The 20781-nt window shown below is 39.2% G+C and overlaps 1 protein-coding gene across 1 annotated transcript; it reads left to right on the forward strand.

Annotated features, from left to right (window-relative positions):
* The first annotated feature begins 7454 nt into the window (after positions 1-7454).
* On the forward strand, positions 7455-18338 carry LOC149277616 (carboxypeptidase N catalytic chain-like). Its single transcript, XM_089502670.1, has 9 exons — positions 7455-7677; positions 10079-10275; positions 11399-11554; positions 12206-12388; positions 13087-13198; positions 14864-15003; positions 16575-16674; positions 17459-17577; positions 18210-18338. The coding sequence occupies exons 1-9, from the start codon at positions 7455-7457 to the stop codon at positions 18336-18338; spliced, it is 1359 nt and encodes a 452-aa protein (XP_089358796.1).
* Positions 18339-20781: the final 2443 nt, after the last annotated feature.

Consider the following 20781-nt stretch of genomic DNA (forward strand, 5'->3'; position numbering starts at 1 on the left):
ACTAGCCTGTCTGGCGTCAACAACCATACCACATTCAAAGTCACTTCAATTCCCTTTCTTCCTCTATTCTGATGCTCGGTTTGAACTTCAGCAAGTTGTCTTGACCACGTCTACATGCCTAAATGCATTGAGTTGCTGCCATGTGATTAGCCGATTAGCTATTTGTGTTAACAAGCAATTGAACAGGTGTACCCAGTGGCCATTGAGTGTATATTCATGATTTTCAAGTTCAATATATTCTGTATTTTAATTGTATTTAACTGCATCACTGTCATCCATGTAACATTAAAACATATTCATTAATTCTATATGGTTGCCATATTTATATATATAAAGCACTCAAATAAAAAGGAGATGCTACAAGCCTCATACAAGTATTCATTCTTAGATGAAAAAGGGTTGTTTTTTTGTTGTTGTTTTTTTTTTTTTTACAATAAAAGCGCAACAGCAAAATATTAAGCAATATAATTACTAGGGTTTTTGCTTACTAAATATATAGCTATTTTTTTATTCACTAATGTGGACTCATGACATATTCTCATGAAAACTGATCTTTTAAAGCCACTATACAACATTGTGATTTGGGATGCTATACTGCCACCTACTGGTCCTATTGTGTATTGTTAGTGGCTTGCTCTGTTTCCTTATTTGACCTATGATGCCCAGATTTAGGAACACAGCCAGAATCCTAGAAAGTGCAGGAAATGACAATCTCCACACCAACCATTAACTCCACTAGGACTAAAATAAATAAAATAAAACAGTATGGGTTCCTTTCAGAGTGTCACTCAAACAGATTAACCCATTTGTAAACTGGTTCTTCATTTGGTCACCCTCTTTTGGAGGAAAAGCTCACTGAGGTTAGTGTTGCAGCGGGATCAGGAAACAGTAAATGCTTAACTCAGCTGCAAGTTCACTGCTTCATGAATAAGCTTCTTGAAAAAGTCTAATCTTCTTTGCCGCTAACAATTATTTCTAGATAGGATACACATTGGCTCTAGATGAGTAATTAGCAGCCCAAAAACTAACACTTGTTTTTCAATAAGGACTACTTAAGGAAGGGCTGGGTAACAGTGGCCCTTACAAGTTTCCATTGGACTACAACTCCCATCACGCACACAGACTTACAATGGCTGAATGAGCTGTGAGTTGCAGTTAAGTAGCATGTTTAAGACCGAACAAGCTAACATAAGACCTTCAGGTTGCTCCCATTATTATAAGTCGATTGCTTGCTGCGTATCCCCGGAGATGCCGCGTTTAGTGCAAGAGTGTTACGTTATATCGCTGCGCTGTAGAGTTTTGACCCTACTGTGTTATACCTGCTACACTCCACAGCCTTATGGAAAACATGTACAGTTAGAGACTCATCCACAGCGTACTTAAAATGAAGGTGGAGTACAACTTCCTACTTGGACATACCCCCAAATGTAACAACTGAGTCTCGGGGACTTCTTTATTAGCAGACAATGAGGAGGAAAGGCCAGTTGGGGATCTGTAAAATCACTGGAGATCTGTGCTGTTGCAGCTACCATGTGGTCTCATTGCATGGGACCCGGGCGGCACTTTAACACGTTCTTTCGGGATAGATTCGTGGAGAAAGAGAAGCGTTTCTGCACCTCTCTGCATTATTCTAGCCTCTAGGCCCACTTCCCCTGAAAAGGGGTGGAGCCACAAGGGACAGCCTCTCCCACATTACTCCAATCAGGGGAGAGGGTGAGTCTGGAAGCTCCACCCTTTTGTGGAAGCGCACCAGGAGACCAGATTCATGACAAAGCTGATACAGAAAGAAGACACTGGAAGGAGCGGACGAAGATAGAAGACAGAAGAACAAGAAGAGGCAAGAGGAGAAGCAGAGGCCCAGGCCCATCCTTCTCACTGGGACTGGACTGAGGATGACAAAGTAGCCACTAAATTATTATTATTATTTATTGTTTTATATAGCGCCATCAAATTCCATAGCGCTGTACAATGGGTAGAAAGGACATAACAAGTAGTATGTATAACATAATAAATTGAGACAACAAGTGAGGAGGGCCCTGCTCAAACGACCTTACAGTCTAAATGGCATAATTGCGTTCAACGACTGGATTTGAGTGGCCGCACATTATGTTTTTTTGTTAATGTGTAGCATGCGGCCAGACTTATCCAGCCTGTGGCCGCACATGTAACTTAAGGATTATGGGTAATCAATTTGCATTTAACATCCTGTCTTTGCCATTGTAGGAGATCAGGTAAGGCAGAAAATATAGCTTTAAAAAATGATTAAATAAAGATGATACCACATTTCATTAAAGAATTACAGTGCTGTGTTAAACGGGTAAGATGCTGTCCTCCTACTCCTCATATTATAATTAATATTATTTCTTATAATTGGTGATTTTCCTTTGTTAATAAGACAATTTTCTGTCCAGTACATTTTTCTTCCCGTATGATACTTTTTTGATTTAGCAGATGCTAACCACAGTTTAAATATAAACTTTTTTCCAGAAAACTCATGGAATGTGGCCATATTTCCTTACCGAATAGAAAACAAATCTATACGAAAGAGCCAGAAAGGGTGAGTCATTTGTTGCACGGCTCCAAGCTGCGCCGTATGAATTCTCTTCCATTTGCACAGATGTCATTACTTTTATAGTCAAGTCTTTTACAGAATATTTCCATTTATTAGAAAGTCATACAATTATTTCACGTCCAGAATCTTTAAGGTAGCCTTTCTTCGTGGCTTTAGTGAGAAATACAAAATCATTCACGAAAGCATTTTGGAACAATATGATAATATTAATGATAATAACAATGAAAATAATAATTAGTATTAACAAATAAATCTTTATAATATTTAGCAGAAGCAACTAAATCTTGTTTCGTAGGTGACTTATTTTCAGAACGCCGTGCAATGAATGATGAAAATTTTACATTCTGTTCCATGAAAGGAAAAATAAATTATTAAACAATTTCTTTCGGTTAGTCACGTGGAGTCAATGATAAATAGGGACAATGGCCATTGTCACAATGAGTAAACTACCCCTTCAAAAATAATTTGCAATTTCTAATAGGCAAATTGGCTTAGCAGTGGAGATTCCTCATTGAGCATTGTTTAAGCATACAAAAACATTTAACAACTTACTTTCAGAAGACGCTGCAGCTCCAGTCCTGCAGCAAAACGCCCTACTTGGCTGCAGGCAGGGGGCTGGCTCCTTCTGGTGTGAGGGGTAGGCTCAGCCAAGTAGCCCCATAGGCCTTCGCCCCCAGTAACTAACATATACACCGGTCCATATATTTACGCACGCTATTGCAAATTTACACCCCTGTACACTCATGCTAACACACATACATATGCACTCATGTTAACACGCAAACTTTCATGTACGCACGCAGACACACTTACACACACCTTCATGCTAACACAGACTCCCTTTGTAACACACACTTACACCTACACACTCATGCTAACACTACACAGTACATAAAAAAACATACATACATACTCACTCTTTATCCTGTCTCTCACTCCTTTACCCTCGCATTCTAGATACTGGACGCACAGTGTGTGTGAGCGGCCACTTTCATTGCAGGGTCACTGCCTCGTTCCCACCTCTGAGAGTTTTGTAGGGCTCTGGGGACAATTGCTCCTGGTTGATAACTCTGGAACGTTTGCCACACCAGCGTTGAAGTTGGCTGGAGGTAAGTACATCACATGATCGGCCAAATGCACCCCCTGCATGGAAAATAGCTGGAGAGTGGGGGGGATGCATATCACTCAACTATTATATGCATTAAAGTGTATATGATGGCTGCAGTGTCTTTTTGAGGGTTTGAGTGCCACCGCTGACATCCGACAAGTAGATTTTGGCCCTGGCAACTGTGCCACGTTGTTATCATGCTTATCTTGCCTGACCTGGTTGTCATTGCTATTAGCAAACTTGTACAGCAGGTATGTTTAAGGAAAAATGGCTGCTGTCTCTGCAAAAAATGAAGCGGACCTTAGATGGTGAAACCATTTTAAAAATGTAATTGTTAAGCACTGGCGCACAGCTGTTTGAAGCACATCCTAGGAGATTAGACTTTGATCTCTGGCCAGTATTTCTTCCTTTGTTCTGTGTGTAACGCAATTAACGCCGCCATTGCCTGCATATCCGAGCAGCTGAAGATGGGGGCATCATTTAACTTTGTAGTAGTTGATCAATACAAATTTTAAAACTATTGAAATATCAGTTTTACACAATGCATTATATGATGGAACCAGATACACTCAATCGCTAAGTACGTGCTTCAGCAACTTAAGCAAGTAAACCTTGGCAGGTTCTTTCATCCGGCTTTTTTTCTATGGCAAAAAAAACGGTGCCTACTTTAGTGTCACATGATAACTAAGTGTTCCCAAACAAAAACTGATAATTGAGTGCAAAATGTACACGATTAAGGAATTATTTCTAGAAAAGGTCAGAGCATCGAACAGTACTAGGAATTCTGTTTCTAATGCAACAATACGTTCTCTTATTTGCATTACACTCATAGGCATATCTTAAGCAAACAATGGTTTGTGTATTGGAACTCAATTGGGGCTCTTCAATATACATATATATATATATGTATATATATATATATATGTATGTAACCAGACCAGTAAGGTCTTCTGCTTGCGGACGGACATATAGTTTTAATTGAGACACGTGTTGTCAACTGGGATATCCAAAAATGTTGGCCTGTTTGCAGACTCGAGGACCGCAGTTGTGCAGCCCTGATATAGATGTACATTATTATTATTATATTTTATTTATATAGCGCCAACAATTTACGCAGAGCTTAATACAATACAAAAAAAAAAAAAAAAGGGTCAGCTGCAGCTAGACTCTAAAATAAATTGCATAAAATAACTTTCCTATAAGATAGGGTATCTCGTTATGATAAAAATCATAAGGTCAGTGGGTGTGTCTGTGTTAGTGTATGGTGTTAGAGTGAGTGTGTGTAACGCGAGTAACGTAGACCCACCGGAACTGGCTGCTGTACCATTGGCTCTCCCAAATAGTGGACAGAAGGGAGAAGGTGTGCAGGAGGAATTGAGCATCGGCAGGTAAGGGGAAATTTCTATTAATCTCTTAAGAGAATAGCAGATGTCTGCTTCACTAGCAGATCTTTACATGTTAATGAAATCCTTTAAACATTATGCGGGGGACTGACACTCTTGTGGTTGACGTCAGTCATTCTATGAAACACCGACTGAATGAAACAATCTGGGTGATACCGTACCGGACAGGAGTCCTTAAATAGCAAATGCATTTCGCCATATGTGATTTAATATGTGCAGATCTGTCCTATGAGTATGCCTGGTAAGAGACATTATACCTCAGCTGAGTTTTACTATGGCTTTAGATCCTGCATCATTTAATTACCTGGCAAAGTCCTCTGAATTGTCTTTGTAACCCTTTATGGCACAGAGCTATCTCCAAATATCTGCTATTACAGCACAGACCTCCCATGTCACCCCCTCAAAGTGGACTGAAGTTGAGCAAAGTGTCTGGGTAGGTGGGTAAGGTAAGAGGGTGGTCCCAGTCTCTTTCCTTGCACCATACCTGTATGTGTTAATTGGGACACCTGCTGTTCGGTCCATTAAACTTTAAAGCAAGTCTTGGATTTCTACAGTTTTACCAGCAATTATGAGTAGTTATTACTGGCCCTGCAAAAGGGATATTTTAAAGCACATGTTTCTCTTAGAAGTCTGGCATTAACTGAACAGTCATGGTCTGGACCTGTCAATTCCAGTTTTTAAACTGGAAAAAAAGTGACCTTCTGTACCTCACAGATGCATTACAGGGTCATAGAAATATAGTGCGATCCATTGGAGAGTCTCATGCATGAACTGTGTGTGGTCTTTGTCTATGACCAAAGTGGGTTAGAAACTATAGGTCCTCCTCAAAAGATTATATCATGACTATAGCTTTATTTGACTTTTTTAATTATTATTTTTTTTATCTCTTAATATCCATACCTGGGATCTCTCAGTTTTTTTTGCCCAGAGACTCCGTGGGAGCAGCGTGGAGGCACCCACTCCCTGCCCACTGCCCCTACTACCACATACCGCTCACCGACGGCAGCAGGGCAGCCCACGGACATCAACCGACCACCCAATGATGTCAGCAGGCTTGCCAACCCGCTACCCAAAGAGAGAGGGCTGCGAGAGCCTTGATGTTCACAGGTGTGTTAATATCCTTCGTACTCCCGGACTAGGGAAATGTAATTTAACAAGTATTCAAAGCACCACCACTAAAATTGTACTTGCATACGCCTAGATAGGATTTCTGTGGAAACGCAAGTTTTTAGGCTTGCCTGGTGGATGTGTTTTGGAGTGTCTCCTTATTTCTTACCTTTAAGTGGAGGGTTTTTTATTAGCTTTCTTGTCTCCACCATAACATATGTTGAGTGTGACCAACAGACCATACCTGGAAAGACTTAGTAACCATAATATGTACACTAGGGCCAGACTGACATTGATGATGGCCATTGATAAGGCCAGAGGTCGTATGATGATGTGAGTGTGGTCAGTGGCTTTGTATGTGTAGCCGCACGTAGTATGTGGCCTGGCTTATCCAGCTGGTGACTGCACACTTATGCCCCCAATTTGCCACTCCAGTGCCCTCCCGGACCGAGTGTGTGGCACTGTTGGCCAGCATCCCACTGGCCATTTCCCTGGTGTACACTCTTTAAAAACACAGAGAGAGTGGAATTACTATAGATATTCTTTGATAGAATAGCGTTTAATAAAAAGATGAGGACAGGATGGAATGTTTCTGGCTGACGGGGGTAATTTGACAAAATAGAATAGGCTTCCAGTGGAAATAGAAACACAGTAAAGGAATTCAAGAAAACTTGGGATGTGCATCAAGGATACCTGAAGGATTAATAAGTAAAAATTGATTCAAAACCAGGTAGATGGACCAACTGGTTTTCTTCCGCTCTCACTATCCATGTATAGGAATGCTACAAAATGTTGCGTTGGATGAACACAACTTGCATTTTCAATTTTAGATTCCTCCTGGAAACGAATTACTGAAAAGGAACTGGTTAATTGACAAAAGGGGTCAGTTTGCGGGTTAGTTAATGAATGAACGAAGGTTGCAACATGTGCAGCGTTCGAGGCTGAAGAAGGAAAGGATCACCTTGGCCGGTGTGGGGGCCCAAGGGGATAAGGGAGGGTGGACATGGGACAAAAAAAACTCAGAATCCACAGCTGTAAATCATGGTGTGGGATGCTGTGGAGCTATACAGGGAGGAGTCCGATCAAAGTCAGCTCTTTATACAGTCCACCTCTCAGGCTCCTATCCACTAGGCTGGAGAGGGTTGGCACTTCCCTTTGAAACTGGAGCAGGCTGGTTGTAGTTCACACTTGCGAAAGAGAAAACAGGAGAGCTGTGTTACTTTGTATATGGAAATTTAGTGGTAAAGAAACCATAGCAGGAAGAATGCATTTGGGATTACGGTCGCTTCTTAAACTGTTACTCCTGTGTCAGTTATCAGCCTCGCTCAATTTTTTCCATCACCGCTACGATGACCTGGTGAGAGCGCTGTTCAACGTACAAAATGAGTGTCCATACATCACCAGGATTTACAGTATTGGAAGAAGTGTCCAAGGAAGGCACCTTTACGTCATCGAATTTAGTGATAATCCAGGAAGACATGAAATCCGTAAGTATTGTATATTAGCTGGTATTACGCAGAAAGAACACTAATTTATTTTTTTCTTGAGCTCAATAAAATGTATGTTAAGGGGGGGAATTTGCATACTTTAATAAGTTATTCCATTTCTGCATTTTACATTTTAAATGAGTAATACAATAAGAACCCTTCTGTATAATAAACCGGACTTGTGTCTTTAAGCACATTTTACACAATTATACATATGTATATTGGCATTTCTAAAAACAAACAAAAAAACGTCACTGCTACATGTGAGGTATAGACATTAATTAACCCTTTCTGAAATACCCACCTTGTTCTGTACAATGTACAAGCAACATGCAGTTTTTTATTTTTTTTATTATTATTATTTACTAATATTTTTCCTTTCAGCATCAGATTAGTTTTAAAGCCTCCCTTCTCACTCCTGTTTATTAAAGAAAGGTTTAAATTAACTACTGGAGCGTGAGCAGAATCAGCAAAATAATATTATTTGGCACAACATTTTCACTGTTACTTCATTTTGTAACTTTGTTGCAAAGAAAGAACATGAACATCGATTTTTTATCTGGATTAAGGCTTAATTTGTCACACAAAGTGGCCGTTTTTTGCGAACCAACTAATACATAGGTATTCACAATTCAACAGGGATCAAACGGTATTAAACATGGACATTGGGGACAAAGGTCTTAAAATGTAATATTACTCTGAAATCTCAGCCCCCCATTAAATTACTGAATCTAAAAGTTTGACACATCCTACAGTATGATGTCTTATTTTACGGGGAAAAAAAATCTACAATTAATTTTTTTTCCTGTGTTATATTATTTAAGGAGAAAAGTTCCATTTAATCCAACCATTGAGTGTATCGGCTACTGTGATCGGACTACTTTTACATGGACCCATTTTTAGAGTTTTATCTACTAAATCAGGAGTCCGTGCGACCTAGCAAACTCAGTAAAATTGCCAACTGCCGCCTTATATAAATAAATCAAATGATTAAAACATGTTTTTTTTTTTATTTTCCATCAATATACTTGTCTTGGAATATATATATATATATTTTTTGATGTTGAGTATTTTGCCCCAAGGAAGTTGAGAAGGCGATAAAGGAAGCACAAAAATGAGTTTCCTGTCCTTAAGTCGTCTTCCTTTTCTTCACCTCTCTCTTACTAAGTCCAAAAGAGTCAATCACTTTCATCGGGTAGTGCAGTAACCCAACAAAGGGGAGGAAAAGCTTAAATGGAGAGGAGGAACCCTGCGAACAGGAAGAAGCGATGACTGCTCCAATGGCCTTGCTTATTCTGTAAACACATGTGTTTATTAACCATATGGAACTTAGAATGTTGGATTAGGGAAAGCAGTAGATCAATATCAACATTGACCTCTCGAGAGTCCGTCATCATTTGTTTTTCGTGAATATTAAGACAAGACTCAACTTCGTTTTACCAAAGAGGTCCTTTAATGAGATTGTATGTATATTTCCTGGCCACTGCTGCAGGCGCCTTCTTAGTTAATCATTAAAGGCTATTTACATTTCAAACAGTATTGTTCTTTTATCTCTTGACTGACATAGCACCCTTACCTTTTATTGGCTTTTTTTCTTTTTGGCCAACAGCCCCCGTTCATTAATGACTTTAGAGATAGTGATCTACATGTTTTTTTTAAGCCTGGGTGACGGAGCACATTGGGGTCGCCATTGTTCAGGTGACATGATATGTGTTGCTTTTAAGACCCCCAATTTGCATTGATTAGCTGTGTAATTGTTCTAATAGGTGTTGGCATTGCAAGTAGTGTTTGCCTGGAGGCGCTGTCCATCAGGACACTTAGACAGTAATTGCTTCTATTCACGTTAGTTTGTTACGCGCATTGCTAGTGCATTTAGTGCTAGGCTTTATTCACTAAAGTTAGAGTTGTTTTCAGGTCCTTGACTTCACTTTATATTATGAAGGTCCATCAGCCAATAAGGGTCTGCTGTAAGAAGAGCTTGGCTGGCCCTGTGTAATGTATAGTTTAATCAGCGACTATCCTTAATCATGAAAACATACATTGTGCAGATGGTTAGCGAATCGAGGGAAGTAGAAACCAGAACTGTCCTGCAAATTCTCATACCAACCAATCCTTTAGTGAATAGACCCCAAAGTCAAACATGCATCTTTAGGAGAGACAGTACATCTTCAGGGGACTTAAGATGTGTCCATTTGTTCTGCGCTGATATTCACCTTTTCTAGGAGCTCACAATGCTTTTTGGTTTGTTTTATATATATATATATATATATGCATTTTTGGGTGTCCAAGATTCAGCTTAAGTAATCAAAATGTGACTCCGTTTAGCATTGCGAAGGTTAAATGTTATGTAGGACAGCAGGTACATAGATCTAATTCACACGTGTCATTTCTTTTCCTTTAGTGGAGCCAGAATTTAAGTATGTTGGAAACATGCATGGCAATGAGGTCCTCGGGAGAGAGCTCCTGATCCAACTGGCTGAGTTTTTATGTGAAGAATATCAAAATGGTAATGAGCGGATAACCAGGCTAATACAGGACACGCGGATCCATATCATGCCTTCCATGAATCCAGACGGGTATGAAGTGGCAGCAGACCAGGTACTTACTCAATACTTATATTTGACTTTTTGTATGTTTTGGGGGTTGTTTTTTTTAGCAATTTTGACAGAATAACATCTAATGCATTAGAAACTGTCAAGAAAAAGATTACGAACCCTTCTTCAGTCCAAACCTCAATTACTAAAATTACATAAAAAGAAATAAACCCAAAAGCTTCCGTTTCAGATTTCTATATTTTCTAATAAAAGCAAATGCAGTTGGCCTGGGTCAGGTCTGTGATGTTCAGAAGGAACGCAGGAAGGCACCTATATGGGTCTGCAATCTGTAAATGACTAAAGTGCTCTTTTAAAGCGAATGGGATATGGAAACCATATCTTCATCCATTGATCTGCAGTCCCCTATTAGATTTATTGTGCACTTTGTACATAACATTTTACTCCGTTGTTCATGAACATAAGTGGTTCCAGATTTTAAGAAGCCCAAAGTTTAAATGGTCCATGTCAACCAGTAACAAAGATTTATGTATCATACAAAATAAATAAACATCGCAATGACTTTAGCACAGCGATGTATCATTCTGCATCTGATTATTTAATATGATTTTTAATACGAAGAGCTGTTTGATAATTTGACTTTGATCGACCTGCACTTCAGCATAGGGCTGCGTAGTGAAAATATCATCCTAGGAGGCACAGGGTAGCCGGCCCGAGACGTTTTCAAACGGCCAAAGAGTTGAAGGGACGTGGCCATGGCGGGGCTTTACTACTAGTTTTTATTTAGCTTTGGGACCTATTTATACAACGGAAAAGGGTATTTAAAATAATTACATTGTTTATTTGCAAAATGTAATCTATGCGCTGTGATCTTAGGACTATAATAACACCATGATGCACCCACTAAAACTTCCTGAGCTCCCCAGAAAAGAAAGGCATCAGGGGCAAGTAAGGGGGACACCGAGATTTAGGTCCCAAACTGTGACTATTCCTCCCAGAAGGGGACACTTGGGAGGTATGGGGTAGCACAGAGCGCAACAGTTAAATGTGGGGGGTGTTCCAGGCTTGCTGGAGACCACAATGAATTACTTTTATCTTCGCTGTGTTTTTTTTTATAACTGCATGAATTCTATAATTCTACCTAAATTTACCCATAATGTGCTGTGCAGGGACCAGACACAAATGGATATCTTACTGGAAGAAACAACATCAACGAAGTGGATCTTAATCGTAACTTCCCAGATCTCAATATTGTCATGTATTTCAATGAGAAAAATGGAGGACAAAATCATCACATTCCTCTGCCAGACAACTGGAGAAACCAGGTAGGACTCGGATCAGAAAGCTGATTCACGGTTCCAGATCAAAGGAAAGCCAACAAACTAACCAGCTGATGCTAGCTACTTAACCCGTGATCCTAAACAATCATTCCTTCAGAAGATTTGTAGCAATGTTTAAAAGAAGAGTCATGGGATTTCAGTTCCACAACAGCTAACAAATCACTTGTTGGCTCCAGTATCATTATGTGAGATATAACATGGTCCATTTTAAGCGAGACATAACTTTTTCTATATGTTGTGCCGGAGATTCTTGTTCCTATTCTACCACTACTTTCTAACCCATCGGGAAATGCACTGAAACACAAGCATGATTGCCTTTAAACACCAAGAACTATGGCCAACCCAATGTATAGATGGATTCCTACCTCTTTAATATGCACTGATATATTATTTTATGTCGGTTACACTTTAAATCTACATGGAAGTTACTTATTGCAAAAGATACATTAAATTTTGTTTTAAATTGAAAAAACAAGACTCATTCACGTAGTTAAAGTGGATAGGCAGTCTTTGATATGGAAAAACTTACCTTTTTTATATCACTCATCCTGGTTTGTGAAAACGAACCTCTTTGAAAGAATTACCGTAGTAACCATACAATACAAATGATTATTTCACAAATATTTCGGTTTACAGGTAGAACAGGAGACATTGGTAACAATCGAATGGATGAAAAGTTATAATTTTGTGCTTTCCGCAAACTTACATGGCGGGGCTGTAGTAGCCAACTACCCATACGATAAATCCAAAGATCTGAGAACAAGAGGTTATCGACGCACTGGCTATACAGGTACACCCGACGACAAGCTTTTTAAAAAGGTAACTCAAATATGTAATAATATATGTGAAATGTATTTATTATAACTCCATATACCAGGGCTGTACAATATACACTATATGGACAAAAGTATTGGGACACCTGGCCATTACACCAACAGGGATTTTGATGACATCACATTCTAAATACATGGGCATTAATATGTAGTCCTTTGCAGCAATAACAGCTTCCACTCTTCTGGGAAGGCAATGGTCCCAGTACTTTTGTCCAAATAGGATATTCGGATTTCCTATAAAATTTTGAACGTCATATAAACAGTTATTATGCCAAGCGCCTCTGTCCCTACATTGGCTTGAAATACAATGATCCGTGGATCTTTTCAGATCGATAATATTTGTAAATGTGCTGCTTTCGTTACGGTGGAAGATTTTCTTACCACTCCACCTGAAACATATTAAGTCATTAATTGTTTTGGTTAGTTTTCTAAAAAATATATATTTTTAATAGATCTTTTTAGCTTATAGGTTTCTCAGCTAGAAATATACCCTTAAACTACCTTAAAGGGAAGCGGTCATAGCTATTCCCACAATAATAATTTTGTGAAATGTTTTAACTTACAGACGTTAAGATCGGAGGCCAGATCTGACGTGGGCAGCATTATCTTATTTTTTAGCGTTTAAAAAAATATGTTGTTTGCTTAGATTATCCGTTTTTAATGATTTCTTGTCTCTTCTTGCAGCTTGCGAAGGCTTATTCTTATGCGCATGGTTGGATGCACCAAGGGTGGAACTGTGGGGATTACTTTCCAGATGGAATCACCAATGGGGCCTCTTGGTATTCACTAAGCAAAGGTGAGGACTAAACATTCACTGACCTGTTTCAACATATGGAGTGTGCAGCAATAACTTACATTATTGCATCATTGGGATCTCTCGCTACAAAAGCTGGTCTACTATGATTGCTAATTTATACATATATATATATATATATATATATATATATATATGGGACGAGACCCTAACAAGGCTAATGTTAAATTACACTTCCATTGTTAACCCCTTAAGGACAATGGGTGGTCCCTAAACCCATTGAAAACAATGCATTTTGAGCCCGTACATGTACGGGCTTTCTCATTAAGGGGTTAAACATACTCTGAAACGATTCCAACTAATTTGCCTTAAAAAGCCACCTACACATGTTCTAAAGGATGCCAATAGGGATGTGTGATATCCTTCTCAGCCAGTGAATCGCTATGTGATCAGGGCATTACCCTCTAAACCAATAAAATATTTAAAATAGAACATACGAGCTGACTGTTTGTGAGCTTTGGTTTAGTGACTTCAGCAGAATATTAGAGAAAACCCTCTCAAAGCTGATCCAGCCTCGGTCTACGGTGGAATAGCCAACAGCTGTTGCAACTCTGATCATGCTTGTCAATGGCCAAAGGAGGGACTGTCCCTCGTAAAGAAGGATACTTGGTAGCTATGCTACTGATATATCTGCTGTAAGGAATAAAACAAAGTAAAACAGAATTATGTTGGCATTAGCAAACATATGTGAACGTATGGATTTTCATGTAACTCACATTTTATTTGAACCTCTTTACTCTTTTGGGTTGACTACTCCTCTGGCACGGAACAGGTTAATTTGTGCTCGCGGTCTCTAAAGGCTTGCATGAAAACAATAGTTGTGCTGAGGTCAATTTAGGCCAAACCAAGGCAAATACCGGTGTTTAAGATTGTTGAAGAGATTATTTCTGGGATTGTAAAAAATTAATTAATTAAGCTTGGTGTATAAAATATACTGTATAAGTCTTAACGTTTAACACAGCGTTACATTTAGTTAATATGGAACAAAAATATTTTTCCTATAGAATTATTAAGCACAATATATTATAGAATATAGTACAACACACTAAAAATCTAATTGACTGAGTCTTTTAGAGGATCTGTAACTTTTCTACACTTTCTTGTTGCATTTTAAAGCTCTATATGCTAAAGAAACCTATGGGATAATGTTTAGAGACTAAAAACCCACCTTATATGCATGCTATGGGATCCTTTTCCCAGGATCTGCTTGATACCCCCCCCCCAATTATATTATATCAACCCTATTGAGCTCCTGATGGTGTATTCTTGACCCTGTTACTTGTGAACATCCATACTTTAAAATGTATTCGTCATATTGCATCATTAACAAAAAGAAAACCCTCATTGTCGGACCGCATTCATTCTAGCTGGTAGTCAAGGTAGTCTGGTAGGGACAAAAGAAAAATGCATGGTTCGGCTTTATTGCCATAGAAGTAGAAGATGTCTCGTAGGCTGACGCGTCAGACTCCATTGTAATCCCAAAGATCCTACAGGTTTTAGAGACACAAACCCATAAAAACGTCTAGACGGGAGCTTCCGGTGGTCGTGTCCCCACTTGGACTACAAGGGTCAACTGGAATGATCTGAATTGGAGCTGGATTTTATTTGTTACTTTTAACATCTAAATCTTTCATGTCATTTTTACAGGAATGCAGGACTTTAACTACCTTCACACAAACTGTTTTGAAATTACGCTGGAGCTAAGCTGTAACAAGTTCCCACGGGAGGAAGAACTGGAGCGAGAGTGGCTCGGGAATCGTGAAGCTCTGATCACATACATCGAAGAGGTAAAACCTTCACACGGTCATCATCCGCCGTATCTTATCACTAGAGTGACGTTATCAGAGCTAAAGTCTTTTTAGCGCTCTTTATCTATTCAGCTAGTCTCTAGATGCTTTCTGTTGAGGAGTCCTCACCAACACAAGCGTCTTTTGATTTTCTACAAGACTTATTTAGAGGTCCATTTATTCAGGGGTGCTGCATGAGGCAAATTCTTGGCCCAACAGGAGTTCCAGCCTCTTCTGGTTTTACTCCACCATTTTTGCTCTACGCTTCCACCCATGGGGCATACGGTTGGTGGACGTAGGTGGCAGCCGGAGGAACTTGATAGGCTGGTAGTGGGACTAAAATCCATTTCCTCGGCCTGAAGATTAACATCTCGTACCAAACTTGACACTTTCGTGGAGCGTTTTCATGTTGATTTTGTAGGCGATGTACCTGTAACTGCATGCTTACATGGTCATAATTGCAGGAAATATTAAGGTCAATTTCTCATACCAAATACTGTGATTTACCGCTGTATAACAACTAAAATATATGAAGGGAGCTTGTGACTGTTGAAGGACAATCTATGAACCCTGTGCAAAAACTATAAAGAAAAAAAAAAGAAAACAAGTACCGTACTTTGAGAACTTTAAGTACTCTCTAAAAAGGTATAACCAAGAGCATGCTGCAAAAGCAAACATTTTCGGGAGAGTGGCTTTAAATTCACAACAGTTTGCAGTTATCACAGTTATGTGTTACTAGGATTAACCCTTCGCAAAGCCATCCACAGCCCTCTCACTTTGCCACTTAATGTCACCTATTTGTCCTCAAGCATCAAGCTGCAGAGCGGCCACTACATGCAATAAAAACACTCCGGGGCCCCCGATGATCAGGGACTATTACTTTCCAGTAAATGGATCCCATTCACTAACAGCTCTCTGTTTGAGAATATACATGCGCAACACAGAGCTAAACAGGGTAGCTGCTGAGAGGAGATTGAGAGAGGAAGTAGAGAAACACTGAGCTTATACATCATACTCCACATGTAACGCGGGTCACATTAACCGCACACAGAACACACTTTGTTCACTGCCCCGTTTCACATTTCATACAACCTGGGGTAGCAAACACTGAACAGGCTGAGCTCAGTGACCACTTTTATATTATATGCCCTATAACGCCATACAGCACCCATTACAGATACCGCATGTCACATAGTAACACGTGTAACAGTCTCTTAACATGTCTCACCATTCTGCCAGATCCATAGTATCCATAGCATTTAAACACCAAATTCAAATAAGCCTCAAGTCATCAAAAAAAAGATATCATTTTATATCAATGAAAACCTGGTTGGGTTCTTTGTTCTTTATTTTTTGTGACTTTTGGGCTCTTTTTTGCCCCAGTCCATATTGATTGCTATGATATGGATAGGACACGCTTTTTAGGCAGGGAACCTTTTAATTTAATAAATTATACAATTTTTTTAATATTTATTATTATTAATATTTGTTTTTCATGAATTGGATGTTTGAGTTTAGGAGATTTATATCCCATATATAGGTTAAACGCATATTTTTGTTTTGTCTTCTAGGTTCACCAAGGCATCAAAGGCTTGGTAACAGATGAAAATAATAATGGAATAGCGAATGCAGTCATCTCAGTTAGTGGTATTGATCACGATGTTACCTCTGGTAAGGCATTCTTAATACCCCATAGCCTTGGTGCTTCCCTTTATTCTACCCCTTCTTATGCACCAAGCCCATCGCTCTTCCTCTTCTTATGATGTAAGCATTAAAGGGGATCTATTATTTTCCCAAACCTTACAGAATAAGGTAAAAACCACTAATAGCCATGCCATTGCTTACCATACGCAATATACACGTATTAGAACCCACTTTATAAATAACATGGCAACAGCTATCCGAACATCCCGTCCTCAGGATTTGAAAGATTATTCCTCCCTATGAAATTACTCCTTTTTTGGTAGAAGTTGATGTTTTCTTTAAGCTTCAGAAAGGGAAGAAAGGAAAATGGAGGTGTGTCGTGGGCAGGAGAATGAATTTCCTATGAATTGAGCTCTCCCAAAGTAAAATAGTCATGAATTTTTAAACCGAATAGTTACAAAATGTTAGCACTGAAAAAGAAACAAACAACCTTAAACCACAAGCCATAGGCAGTTTTATTAAAAAAAAAAAGTTCAAGTTTTGTTGAAATTATTTCTTCTATTCCCTTATAAGGCAAATATGGTGACTTGTTAATATGACATCACCAGAGAAAACCAGAGAATGTAATTCATATAAAAACCTGCTAAATCCTGGAATGGCACAGTTACAATATGCCCGTAAGACACAATTGCTTTTAAACTTACCAGAAAAAGATATTTTTAAAGACTGGCTTATGCTCCTTTGCACCATCCTGGCAGCAATGACATGCACAGTTAACCCTTTGTCACCTTGTGTCTTTTCTTCCCCCCAGGCACTGGTGGTGATTATTTTAGGCTATTGCTGCCCGACACATACAGTGTAACAGCTTCGGCAGATGGATATTATGCAAAGATCTCAACTGCGACAGTTAGTCCAGGGGCAGCGACGCGGGTACGTTCCTGTAGTCTCAACTGTTCTACAATATCCTCATGTCATCATTAAGAGAACCAAACATGATACATTTTGGGCATCAGAAGTTCTCCACCAATTGTTGGAGTAAAAAGCTACCTAGTGCATGGCCCAGGTTACGGGACTAGTTCAATAATAGCCAAATAGCTCTCAAGGTGCCCAAACCCGAAGTGAAACTCCAAAACTCTATTAGAGATAGTGCACTGTGGCCAAACGTTGTGACTGTCTCAATAAACACGGGACACTGCGTGTATACCATGTTCTGAGGGAGTGGCTTCAATAAGGGGTGGGACTAGCCTCCGACAGTCTTTAGTGGGTGGTGAATGGGAGAGAAGAAGGCAAGGAGAGGGCATGGTTACTCCCCTGCGGGAGAAAGAAGAAACTGGCCCAGAGACTCCGAGAAGCAGGGCTTCGCCTGGAGACTCAGAGTCAACCCCAGAGAATTCCCAGGTATGGAGATCACAAACTACTACAGTCTCAGACAAATACTTAAATATCAATTATCTGTATAAATTGCAATACACTAAATGAAACGGCAGTAGACCAGGGTATTTTAGGTCTATTCATCAACACTGTTCCATAGCCTAACTGTGATATCCATTCGTTTCTTCCAGCTCGATTTTCAGTTGAAACAGGTAAAAGTATCAAATTCAAGGGAAAAGATCCCATATAAAAATATGAATGGCAAAAACCACATAAGAAAGATTGTTCCAAGATCGGTGGACAGAAAGAGAAGACAATGAGAACCTAACCAAGTTATGGCGGTTATCACCCACACCTTACCTCTTATATCCTGAAGGTCATTCAACAGCGTTTGTCCGGAGGAAAGATTGATTCACCAATAAAAGGACTGAAAACAGCCATCAACAAAATTACAGAAGAAAGAAAAAAATTAAGCTATTCAATATTAATTATTTTGTTATATTTTGTGTATTTATGTTCAGAGAAGTATTAAAATGTGCACTAAGAAGTTAAAAAGAGATTTATGCCAACATTTCCCAACAATCTCCCCATTTACAGGACATCATCATTTTCAACTCCCAACAGTTTTTTTATTACTAGTATCACATTAAAAATAGGTTTTCAACAGTATTGTGTTGGTTCTTTTTTTTTTTTTTTTTTTTTTAATAGAAAAGTTCCAGTTTTGCATAATATAGATTTTTCCGGAAGCTGCATAGTAGCCATTAATATGTGTTCTAGCTCTGTTATCATGTTCTGCTAGACTATATCATATCACTGGCAAGAATGGCAACCTCCAGGTCTGCAGCTAGATTGGAACGAAAGGAAATAAAACCAGGTTTCTGTTAATGCCGACCTACATTACTGAATATTTTTTTTCCATAAGACTCTTGAGGAAAAACCAGAGACTTTGATAATTTTGTATTACATGTCAAGTGACACAGATTGGTGTGAACAAGTTTTAGAAAAAAATACAAAATAAACTAACTAAATATATATATATAAATATAAAAAAACATTATTAAACTCTTTGTGGACAGCTCCCCATATAGTGCAATTTCTGAAAAATCATATATGTAAAATAAAAATCTATATTAGCCTCTGTGGGCAGCAATGTAGTATTTATCCTTATGAGTTTTATGAACAATTATATATATGTACGTTACTGAATTACAGATAATAATTCCAAGGCAAGAGTTTTACCAATCATTCGTTCGGATGTGAAGGGACAGGGTACTCTCATATTCTCCTACTTGGGACCGGATACTCTCAGATCTGATAAGATATACATTTCAGGGTTTGTCAGCAAAGCTTTCTATAATCTTATAACCTGATATTGAAATTAGGGCCTGTGAGTACGAACCTGATTTTGTGTTCTATAGTATATTCCTGAATCGTGTTGCTATTGATTATTTTAAATGCTGAATCTAGTTTATTCTAGATTTTGAGTTCCCCTGATATTGGAACCTATTGACCGATATTCAGAATGTTCTTGGAAATGTACATGTGCAAAGTGTACGCATTACATATGCAGAATGGCGGAATAAGCCCTGGCCTATACCTGGGAACTCTCCCCCTTCTGGGGGTTTTATGGAGGGCCATATCTAGTTAGCCATGTGTAGGGGCCCCAGAGAACATTTAAAAGAGGGAGAACTAGGCATTGCCACACATCGTTCCCATGTACATGGGCTTCCTAAGTATGCACAAGAAAACCAAATGGCCTCAAAGGTTAACTTGACGCTGAACTAAGATCCACATAACTAACTGAACGTGAATTGCTGCGGAAGGAACCAAGGAACCAGGAACTTTCCCAATGCAGGGCAGGGTAATGAGGATCAGGGCGCGCAAGCATTTTATGGAGTCACGTTTCTCCACAGAAGGGCTGACAACGATACTTCACAAAAGTTTGTGTTTTCCAAAAAAACTAAATGTGAATTAAACAACTTGATTCAACCCTGTGGGAACAACTAAATTCTTGACAAAATGATTCATTAACAGCGGACGTAGACTCGGTGAACTCGCATAGACGAGATCTGTGACGTTTAAAATTCTCTACTTACAGCCACGCTTAAGCAAACTAAATGTTTGCTGTACTTAAAAATTACCAATTTGTGCCGGTTCTCCCCCGAGTGACGACAGTAACTGTATCCACTGACACTTTTCACCATATACTACATTTTACAGTTCTATACAAGGTTGGGCTGGCTCCTGGGGTAAGGGGGCAACTGTCCCTCCCTGGCCGGTCCTAATTCTCAAAACAGGGCCGGCCCTTTTCTCAGAATCTGTATTATTATTCCTCCCCACTAAGTTTTCTATCTGCGATTGTCAGGCCAGGAAATTGATTAAATAATACCAGCCGTGCCACAGGCAGCCGCTGATCTCAGCTTCTTTGGGGCAAAAAACTATAAAATGATTTGTTTTTCCATCAGTTGTGCTTTTAGCGGTTTTTGATAATTCATATTGGAAAAAAGTGAAGCTCCATCAATTTCTAGTAGCTGGAGAACCTCAGATGGCCCTGCTTTATAGGTGTTTATCAGCACGACCATGAAGCTAAATCAACACCAGGAATTAGCAGGATTTATCATTTACTAGAATTGTTCTAAAGTCTGCCAAAAACAACATGTCTCTCAATGAATCCATTCAGCCTGATTTTAGCATTATTGCTGAATGCCGTCTGCAGCAGAATCGTGCAGAAACGGTCAGCAGTCTGCACTCGATGTCGTGTAA

This window comes from Sceloporus occidentalis, unplaced genomic scaffold (assembly GCF_023333645.1).
Source record: "Sceloporus occidentalis isolate IW3139 unplaced genomic scaffold, rSceOcc1.0.p SCAF_208, whole genome shotgun sequence".
NCBI classification, from domain to species: Eukaryota; Metazoa; Chordata; class Lepidosauria; order Squamata; family Phrynosomatidae; genus Sceloporus; species Sceloporus occidentalis.